Genomic DNA, 11,127 nt, shown 5'->3' with positions numbered 1-11,127 from the left:
CACTCTAGATTTCAACTGTTAAGCTTTTAACAAAAACACTGAAACTCTGATAACTTTCACAAATTTCACTTCTCCACACAATGTTTACTCTTACAGTTGTTTAGATGCATGGATTTTGTGATATCAGCAACCATTTAGAAAAAAGTGGTGAAAAAAACCCTCTGTGACAAGTGAAGTTGTAAATACTGTTAGACCAACTCAACGTTCAGGATCTATTCTGATTTATTTATTCTGCTGAAGCAGTTTAATCATACTACTGTAATGTTGCATCTCTGATACACATTAATACAACCACACACTTACGGTGCAGCTGACCTTCAAAATAAAAGCCTACAACATGCGACAATAATTTGAGTTGATAATGGTCATAGGATGTCCCAGGAAAGCTCCAGAAAGTAAAGATGAAGAGACATTGAGGAAGAGGAAATAAGTGTGTGTATATGTTCGTTTGAGCATAACTCATGTCCTGAAATAATTGCCCAGACTTTAAAATAAAAGCCTCTTGGCAGAAAGAAACATGAGACAAACTTCAAGAAGACAGTTTTCAAAATAAAGGCCAATTAAATGAGTAAAATAATGCCCTTGACAGTTGGCTTAGAATTTAAAAATAAAAGCTCTTCGCGAGGAACAAAAGCTGAACTGAAAGCAAGTTTTATGTACAAAATTAATTGTTCAAGGTTTAGTCATTAGTCCAGATTTAATGAAGATTTTAAAGAGAACACATTTTCATGTACTATATATACACTATATTGCCAAAAGTATTTACTCACCTGCTTTGACTCACATATGAATTTCAGTTGCCATCCCATTCCTAGTCTATGGGTTCAGTATGACGTGGGGTCCACCCTTTGCAGCTATAACAGCTTCAACTCTTCTGGGAAGGTTGTCCACCAGTTTAGGAGTGTTTCATGGGAATTTGGACCATTATTCCAGAAGTGCATTTGTGAGGTCACACACTGAGGTGGACAGAAGGCCTGGCTCTCAGTCTCCGTTTCTCATTCATCCAAAGGTTGTTCATGGGGTTGAGTCAGGACTCTGTGCAGGCCAGTCCAGGTCATCCACACCATCAGTCATCCATGTCTTTATGGACCTTGCTTTGTGCACTGGTGCCAGTCATGTTGGAAGAGGAAGGGGCCAGCTCCAAACTGTTCCCACAAAGTTGGGAGCATGGAATTGTCCAAAAGTCTTGGTATGCTGAGCATTCCCAGTTCCTTTCACTGGAACTAAGGGGCCAAGCCCAGCTCCTGAAAAACAACCCCACACCATATCCCCCCTCCACCAAACTTTACACTTGGCACAATGCGGTCCGACAAGGTATCGTTCTCCTGGCGACCACCAAACCCAGAACCATCCATCAGATTGCCAGATGGAGAAGTGTGATTGGTCACTCCAGAGAAGGAGCCTCCACTGCTCTAGAGTCCAGTGGCGGCGTGCTTTACACCCACTGCATCCGGCGCTTTGCATTGCACTTGGTGATGTATGGCTTGGATGCAGCTGCTCGGCCATGGAAACCCAATTCCATGAAGCTCTCTGAGCACTGTTCTAGAGCTAATCTGAAGACCACATGAAGTTTTGGAGGTCTGTAGCGATTGACTCTGCAGAAGTTGGCGACCTCTTCACACTCTGCGCCTCAGCATCCGCTGACCCCGCTCCGTCAGTTTACGTGCCCTACCACTTCGTGGCTGAGTTGCTGTCGTTCCCAAACACTTCCACTTTCTTATAATACAGCTGACAGTTGACTGTGGAATATTTAGGAGCCAGAAATTTCACGACTGGATTTGTTGCACAGGTGGCATCCTATCACAGTTCCACGCTGGAATTCACTGAGTACTGAGACCGACCCATTCTGTCACAAATGTTTGTAAAAGCAGTCTGCATGCCTAGGTGCTGGATTTTATACACCTGTGGCCATGGAAGTGATTGAACACCTGATTCTGATTATTTGGATGGGTGAGCCAATACTTTGGGTAATATAGTGTGTGTGTGTATATATATATATATATATATAGTGTGTGTGTGTGTTCTGAACATGTTAAATCCAATTCATATCTGTAAAGATTTTACTTTTCATACAACTTAAAATATTTACTCTAAATTATTTCATTTTTTTCTAAAGTCAGAAAATTGTCGATTTCAGACTCCCCATGAAATTTTTCATTTCAGTCAAATCTTTGCATCAGGTCTTCAGTCAAAAGTTCAGTTATATTCCAGCCAAAGCTCCAGTTATCACTTCAGTTTCAATTCATGTAGTTCAGTTTCATCTGGAACATGTTTTAGTACATACATGAGCTTGAGTATTGCTCAAAACCATAATGTAGGTTAAAGGGAAAAGAAACAAAAATGAAACACAATAAAAATGATCTGTTAAACTTTATTCAAGGTTGATCTGTAGTTGTACACTTAACTTTTAGCACTTGGCATTACAGTGATACGCTAAGAAAAGCTGAAGTGTACACATACAGTACATTCTCTTTAATTTCATGAAGATAAAAAGACCATATTAAAACTTAACAAATATGGAAAACACACTTAAAAATCACCACTCATGATGGTGAACAACTGCAGCACAGGAAACTAAGCTTTGGCTGTCTCAGTGTGTTAAAACGGAGACATTCAAGTATAGTCCGAGATACATTAGAGGTATATCCTTATTAATCGATAAATTAAAAAGGCCACACAGAATTATTCCTAAGCACAAAAAAGATTCAAACATAAAAAAAGCTATTGATTCATTTAACTAAGTGTGTAACTGCAATCACATTGTGCAAATAATCGTTACAGACATACCAAATCCAGATCTTTAGAATTAAAAAGTCTGCTTTCAGCACAAGAAACCATTATTATCGCAGCTAACCATTGCAAAAAGATTGTTTCAACAAATCAAGGAGAGTGTAAATCTATTGCACATCTCATGATGCTCAAAGTGCATCTAAAAACTGATTAACAAACGCAGGTACAGTTGGGGAAAAAGCCCTTTTGCTTTTGTTTTTTTTTTTTTAGAGCCTTCTCTCTTTTGTAAACAGTTTTTTTTTTTAGTTATGGTTAGCACTTAGTGACCAGGTGATAAGATTGGGTCAGATTTGGTGCTGGTATTTTTGCCTGCAATGCACAGTCAACTGAAAAAGAAGAAAAAAGAGCCCACATCAGTGGACATGCATCAGACGTGCTTTAGGAAAAGAAAATAGAAAGAAAATCATAAATAACAGGTTTCAATTCTGGTTTGATATGTCAAATTTTAAAGTGAACTGTAACAGTGGTTGGATAATCAGACAAAGAGGGAAGGAATTCAGATAAAAGAACAAAGGGCTCAAGGAGACAAAGGATGTTTAAGGAAAAAAATAAAAATAAAGAAAGTTGCATGGCTTTGGCCCTGTTCCTCAGTAATCTTCATCCTCCGACTCCTCCTCTTCTGCAGTCTCAAGCCAGGTCAGCCACTGGTTCACCTAAGCCACAAAAGAAATAAAAATCAATGAACGTCACCATCAACATAAACTGGCTTTAGGTTTTGGAGCCAATTCAAACAGAGGGTAGGAGAACTCAAAGTAATAGTACATCAAATTTACCTGAAATAATGCTTTTCCCTTTCCTGGATACTCCTGGGTAATATCTTCTTTCCATGAGAGGAAGGCTTCTTCTTCAATTATTTCCATATCATAAAAGTTCACAAAGTAGCGAAGTAACATGCCTGAAAAGAAGAGACAATCAACACCTCTGAATGTTTCCAACTCCTTTGCGCAAAAGCCTAAGCTGCTACACTGGTGTTAAAGGAAGCACACATACCTTTGGGGAATCCTTTGGCATTGCAGTGAACCTGAAGGGCATACAGGGCTCCGAGCTGCAAGTCAATATGATCATGTAGAAACTTCTGCATCACTGGTTTGAAAGACAGCAGCTGTTGTTTCTCCTCCTCCAGCTGCTTCTTTGCTGGGTGTGGCAAACACCTCTTCATCATCATCAGGGTTGATCTCATATGCAATGTACTGCAAGAAGCTAAAGGGAAAAAATACAAGTTTATTTTTAGGATCCAGTCATTTTTTCCCTGCAGTATGACTTCACTTTTAATTTCTACAGCTGTACCTTGTCATGAGGATGTTGACGAAGCCTTTGTCAGTGTGAAGCTTAGGAGAGATGTTGTCCTTGATCCACTGTAGATGGACTGTGGAGAGGGATCCACTTTGATCTGCTTCAGCAGCTCCTTCTCGAGTTTCATCAGTGGGAATAAAAGCTCAAACCCTTGCCCTCCAGGATCTCCAGCATTCGGTCTTGTTTTGGTCAATTTCTATGGGGGGGGGGGGGGGGGGGGGGGGCATAAAACATGTCAATAGACGCAAATGACTGAATATGTAGTAGTAGAAAGTAGGTAAAAATAAAAAGTTGGTTTGTAAATAAAAATAAAAATAAAAAAAGAAATAAAAGGGTGGGTTTGTACATACCAGGTAGCATCTTCAGCATGTTGATCTTGCTCTGCTGGAGGAGGTCAGTCAGCCACTCCCGGTCCTTCAGTTTGGCCATCTGCTGCAGGCACAACAGGAACAGCGGGAAGTGGGAGCCATTTTCCAGCTGATGAGCCAGATCTGTGATGTTGACCAGGTCAGCGATAATGGCACGTGCTGCAAATTGTGCCAGGTACGACTTCACCAGTGGAATTTCTTCCTCAATCTTGGGACACTGGTCCAGAACACTCAAGAATGCCTATAATATGAATCAGACTGAATGGTTAATACTCCACACACTTTGATATTCAGATGGTAAAGCTACACCGAATGCTCTTCAAGTGGTTTATTCTGTTTGATTGAATTAAAAGATTACACTGACCTGCAGTAAGTTTTCACCCGTTACGAGACCATCTGTGCAAAGTGCATGGATCAGGGTGCTGACGTCTTCCTTATCACCATCTGAACGGTCGAGTGAGAAGACTACAATCTTGCTCAGCATCTCAGACAGAAAGTGTTTGGGAACCTTCAGTTCCTTCACATTGTTCACTGCATCGTTGACATTTTTGCTGCTCAGATAATCCGTCACTATGGTCTCCTAAACAGGAAGAGAACCATCTGTTTAAAAAAAGTTACAATTGCAGCATATTGTGCAAGAGAAAGTGAAATGAACTTACAGTCAATTTGCACAACTCTTCCTTTGTAGGAGGTGCTTTTTTGTTGGATTTCGGTTTTTCCTGAATGACTGGAGGATTTGTTTTCAGACCAAGTTGTGGTGACTTTAAAAAAAAAAACAGCAAAATTAATTCATGTTTCTTGGAATCACCACATAAAAAAACATGTTTATAAACCAGTTTTACCTGGCCTAGTGGAGAGCCTTGGGCACTTGGTGGAATCATAGTCATCTGTGGCTGCAGCTTTGGCACCTGCTTTTTATTCAAGATGAAAGACTGAGCTGGCCTCAGACTGATCTAAAAAAAAAAAAAAAAAAATGAACAGAATTTATTGCAATGCCAAAATTTTTGCAACTTAAATTGAATACAATGTTACACAACAATATAATCTGACGTACCTCTTCAGCGTTTAGCTTCCCCTTCTTGGTGAATCGTGGAGCCATATCCTTAGACTGCATCTGCGCTGATTGGTTCTGTTTGTGGTTGAAGACCGGTGACCTCTGAGCCTTCGACGGAAATTAACAGAAATGTCAGCAACAATGACTCAATTATATTTACTGAATGTACGTGTAAAGCTCCAAAGATGATCAGTACCTGGCTTTGTTTGATGTAAGGTTTATTTCCATTTTCAAACTGAGGCTGGTGTGAACTGTTGCCATTTCCAATATGGCCATTGAAGAGAGGGTTTGTGCGGTGACGACCCATGGTGGGGGAATAATGGTCCTGAATGACTCCTGGACCTGTACCAATCCCACTTCCTGTCCAAAGCAAACCACATTGCAATATAATTAGCAGCTATACATTTGTCAAGAAAACATATGAAATCTCTTAAAAAAAAAAAAAAAAAAAAAAAAAAGGGTAAATAAGATGGAACAAAGATGGTTTTATGTTAAAATTATGTACACCCTTAGGCTCAGACTCAGCAGAACATACCAGGCATTTGTCCAAACATGTCAGCCAGCCCACCAAGAGTTTCCCTGTCATACTTTATCCTTGATGGCAGGAAGGAGTTGTCCACAAAGAACTCATTTCTCATTGCATCAGTTGGAGGTGGAATAAAAACACCCAAATCCTGTAGAGTCAGAATCCAGTCAGGATATAAGCAATTACAGCCTAAGTGGTAAACCAGTGTATTAAGAATACTGGGAAGTTTAATAAATCCTTCCTATTGAGGCAGGAACTCCACCTCGAATGCCTCCCAATGAAAACTAACCTTCACTGCATCCTGACGAACTTGGTTGATCGTTTTTGGTCCGTTGTCAAAGTAGGCTTTGCGTGGGACCCAGCTGTTGTCACGCAGCTCCACTGTGTTCTGCAGCAGGAAACGGATTCTTGCTGGCAGTTCGTTGTTGTTAGTTAAGGAACGCATGCGGCTAAAGTACTGATCCATTAAAGACTGGAAGGAGAAATGACAGTTACTAAAAACAGACTGAAGTACGAGTGGAATGCATTCCAGAATTTCCACAATTTCCAGATACTCACCCTAGCCTTTTCATGATCAAGTTTAGGTCCGACAGTTTTCATTATCTGACAGAGGCATTCCAGATCTTCACCCATATCCTTAAGTTGGACTCTCTTCTTCTTCTCCAAAAGCTACAAACACACAGAGGGACAACAGAATTTGTTCAATTAGCTCAATCTGATGACACAAATCGGCCTACTAAACACAATAGTGTTTTAACACATTTAATAGAACGTACCGTTTTGATGCACTTATGGAGGATGGACTCGTGGATAAGGTTGAGTTTGCCAAGTTCCCCAATGAATTTGATGTTGCCCAGCATCTTGATCTTTGCAATAGCTCGCTGCTCCTCCTCTTCCGAGGTGAGTGGGTTGTCATTTTTGTCGAAGACTATAAGGAGGAAAAAAGGCATTTATCAGAGACATATTCTATGCAATCATATGCATTGTATGACCATGTGCAAAAAAATATTTCACTAACGTTCAACATTTTTGGCGCGGTTCTCAAACTCATCTTGAAGCTTGGAAATCAGAAGCCTTCTGAAGGTCTGTAAAACAAACAAAAAAACTTTTACAAATCATACAAGAAAAAAGTTACAAATGGTTAGAAGGCATGACATTGTTTTTAATTAATCATACAGTAAAGGTCCCTTACTGTGTTCTGCTTTTGTGTTGCTTGATTTTCTGTTGACGGTTCTTCAAAGTTTGGTGCATCTTCTGACAAGCGTTGACATAGTTGAGCGTACAACTGGCTGTATTTTGGCTCTTCAAGTGCCTTGTCGACAATCTAAAAATGGTGATAAAAATGAGAGATATTAATGAAATGGATATCTGAATAAATACAGAAACAATACAGTCAATGTCTAAAACACTTACCAACAAAATGATTCCTTTTAAGACAAGCTTCGAATCTATGCCAACATTGAGGAGCTCCAGGCATAGTTTGTCAAACTTCTCAGGAGTCAGCTTATTGAGTATGCTGATAAAGAGACAGGGCGGTTCAAAAGTTTTACACAGGCTCGGGGAGAGAGACTGCCATCATTATTGGAGATTTTCTTCAGTTTCAGAATTGACTAACACATACCCTCTCACTTTCCTGAAGATTCTGTCATTTTGTCCTTTCTCAGTGGAGGAGTTTGCCTCTCGTCTAGTGCTTCGAGAAGGGACCCATCTCTGAACGGAGGAACCTGAGGATTTCCCCAGGAACTCGCTGTAGTGAACGAAAAGCATGATTTGAAAATACAGACATATGTTGTGATGATATAAGAAATTAGTATGAGCATGAGTGGTAGTTCTACAGTTCACTGGCATTGCATGTCCATTTTATTTGGCAGGGAAATGCACAGGTATCATCAATCAGAATGAAAACAGGAAACTTGAGTGTGTCATTTTATTACAACAAATACACATTTTCCCAATACACGGTGCATGCATATTTCAATTGCCATCAGGGTGTGAAACAATGGGTTATATATCTTATACATGCATACACTATAGTAATCCCCCCCCCCCCCCCCCCCCCCCCCCCCCCCCCCAGACGAGAATTAAGTGATACAGTGCCAGTGTAGAGATCTAAAATGTGGTAAGAATGAATGATTATCCATATGATAAAAAAGTAAAAAAAATAAAATAACCTGTTGCAGGTAGTCTTGGGATAGTGCTGAGGTGCACCCCCACCTCCTCCCCCTACACTGTAGCATAAAAGATAAGAAAAAGATTAAGTAACAAAAAATAAAACAACCCAAAAGAAGTGATTAATTATAAGCTAACTCCTGCTATTGATAGATGCGCCCCTGCATGGTTTGTCTGTTGGATTACAAATTTGATCTCTAATGAATATTTTTGAAAGAATGCCTTCAAATTTGGGCTCCAGGACGCACTAAAAAGAATTTGGTGGCCAAAACTCCATCACTGTGTGGTCAGGTTTATATATTGGCATGAACGCTCATAAATGTTTTGAGGGAATGTCTTCAAACTTGGCACAAACTTTCACTGTGACTCGATATGATTTGGGCCAAAGTCAAGATGGCTGTGACCTCAGAAAATACACTTAGGCTACAAGTCAATAATTCATACAGCTGACCTAAATTCACACATCTGTAACAGGACAAAGTCATGATGTTTTATATCCAGAGGGTCAAATGTCAACTTCATGGCAACATCATAATATTTTGCAAAACATTTGGGCTTATTATTCAATACATGCTCATTTGTAAAATTAATCAGCAACCACAAACAACATAGGCCTCATTTTATTGGTGTGCTTGAAGTAAACACGCTATCCGGATTCTGTGATTCTTTTTGTCCTTATAGTTTCCTTTTGGATAATGTCTCTTTATTTAAACACTTAACCATTGTAAGTTGCAAGGGATTATTACAACAGCCACTGAACTCTTTACTTGCTATTAATCACGAGTCCCTTACTAAACATTATGTCAGCAGTTTTAGGTTGTTGATAACATAAGTGCATTAACAGACTGATGCAAGTAGAGTGGACGCATCTGATTTAACACATTCATTTATGTATTATTTCCTCCCCCCAATTTCTTTTATATACTGTGTAGTTCAAGGGTAACAGACTAATGTGGAATACCTGAAAAGAGAAGGTCCCCCTTGTGCAATGACACTCTCCACTTTGGCGGCTTGCAAAGGATTTATGTGAAGAATAATGTTCTGAGATTGGGGCAGGGAAGAACGACCTGAAAGCAGACAAATGGAGCTCGTTAAAGGCAAATATGCAGCTGGAAGCGGTGGTAAAATGCAGACGAACATAGATTTTAGGCTGTCTCGACACGTTACAACCAATGTTTTACCAAAATTATTAACATAGTAGGCAGTATTGTAACCTGCGTACGAATTTTTCCTCCAAAATGTGGAGCACATGAGCCCAGATACACACGTGTCCGTACAAACGAGCGTCAAACTAGGACACGGCTAGGCTAACCTAGCTTAGCACACTAGCATGCTAATTTGGGTTAGCGCGTTGTCTCGCCTCACTTAGTGACACCTTCTCCCTCACCTAGTAAAACCCTCTCTAGTCGACTACATTCTTTAACCATACCCCTACATTAGACCAAACCAGAATTAAACCCAGTAAATAAACCAATGAGTGAAGGATGTTAGCAAACTACCGATATTAGCTACAGGAAACAACAGGGCTTCATGCGCTTTGTTCATAATCCAGGTCAAACGTTTAATTTATGTAACCCTGCGTAAATTCAGGTTACTGTATTCGTGAATAAATTCCAGTTAGATTAATTGTCATGAAGAACTCCCACTTTTTCCACTTTTACTTGTAATTGTTAACCAACTACAAGTAAAATCTGTTTTTAGAGTTGACAAATACGTTAAAATATACATAACCGATCCAATATCACAGAGTATTTGGGTGGTTGTGGTATTGAATATAAACCGAGAGATGTTAGGGCCTTTGTTGTATACCAAGAAGAACAACCCCATCAGCTGATTTTATGGGGTCTTTGTTCTGATACCGGATGTCCAGACACAGCGACATCTTGAGGGGTTTTGTTCTGCTAGCTTCAGACCGGGAAGCTAACTAGATAACGAGCTATAAACAACAATTTGGGTCCGGTATATTATCTTCAAGACACGACACTCAATCTGCACTGATTTAATCTGTATAACATTCACCTATGTTGAGGTTAATCTTGAAATTCCAGCTAGACCGGAGTATTTTCCGAGGATTAGCAACAGACCAGTCGGTAAACTGACGTTAGCCTCAGTGAGGAAAACACGGAAAAAACCTACCTTTACAAAAGGATCGTCAGCGTAAATTCTGTCTTTTGACCAAGAGGTAAAAAATTAAGACAAATGAGGGAAAAAAAGAGCTGAAAAGATGTGTTGAAACTGAGCCGGTTTCGGGGTTTCGTTGACGGATTAGCAACGGAAGCTAACGCCGGCTTCTGTGGAGGAAGAGTGCTGACTGTTCACTACGTCATGTGGACGTGGGTTTTTGAATGTGGGCCGTCTCAAACGTCACCATCCCACCCTGTCCACGTCACGCGCATTTCACACGAACATTTCACAACCTACTTTAAGCAGAGGGTATGAAGTATTTTACCCCGAGGGATTAATATGAATGTCTCAGCCGTTAAATGTAGACATGTGAGGACAGATCTGGGACCAGCCTTAAAAGTCAGTCTAACCTATTACAGAGGGTCCAGGGTTGACCCAGATCAGAATTAACAGCCCCTGTCTGTGTGTTCAGCTTTTATGTCATTCCTGTCTGATGAATGTAGAGTAAACAGACTGCCTCAGCAAACCAAGGATCATTTCACAGTAAATTCTCAGGTGGAACTACATTGAGGTATTTCACCTTGACCCCCAGTTCCAGAGAAATGGAGCTGAAACGGGGTCAACCACAGGACACCCACCAGGAGCCGGGAGGCAATCACTGGGTTTCCACAGGAGAATCCAAGACCAATGACATAGTGCCTACAGATAAACTATAAACTAGAGACAGTCTGATATTATATGTTGTACAAGCGCTATATGGTCAGAACTCACTTATATCTGGTTCTCATCTGGAATTACTGACT

At 40.2% G+C, this 11,127-nt stretch overlaps 1 protein-coding gene across 1 annotated transcript; it reads right to left on the bottom strand.

Annotated features, from left to right (window-relative positions):
• Positions 1 to 2,357: 2,357 nt before the first annotated feature.
• Positions 2,358 to 9,267, bottom strand: eif4g2a (eukaryotic translation initiation factor 4, gamma 2a). The gene is given in 24 exon segments (XM_030125925.1): positions 2,358 to 3,443; positions 3,564 to 3,685; positions 3,781 to 3,916; positions 3,918 to 3,990; positions 4,078 to 4,147; positions 4,150 to 4,221; positions 4,224 to 4,265; positions 4,268 to 4,279; positions 4,434 to 4,692; positions 4,816 to 5,031; positions 5,111 to 5,212; positions 5,294 to 5,404; positions 5,506 to 5,613; positions 5,702 to 5,865; positions 6,041 to 6,179; positions 6,321 to 6,503; positions 6,590 to 6,700; positions 6,808 to 6,959; positions 7,050 to 7,116; positions 7,224 to 7,355; positions 7,445 to 7,547; positions 7,653 to 7,778; positions 8,203 to 8,259; positions 9,162 to 9,267. Coding segments are annotated over 18 exon segments (2,070 nt in total). The 5' UTR covers positions 6,892 to 6,959; positions 7,050 to 7,116; positions 7,224 to 7,355; positions 7,445 to 7,547; positions 7,653 to 7,778; positions 8,203 to 8,259; positions 9,162 to 9,267; the 3' UTR covers positions 2,358 to 3,377.
• Between the last annotated feature and the right edge of the window lie 1,860 nt (positions 9,268 to 11,127).

The sequence above is a fragment of the Sphaeramia orbicularis genome, chromosome 3 (genome assembly GCF_902148855.1).
Source record: "Sphaeramia orbicularis chromosome 3, fSphaOr1.1, whole genome shotgun sequence".
NCBI classification, from domain to species: Eukaryota; Metazoa; Chordata; class Actinopteri; order Kurtiformes; family Apogonidae; genus Sphaeramia; species Sphaeramia orbicularis.
This window is presented reverse-complemented; position numbering and strand designations above follow the sequence as displayed.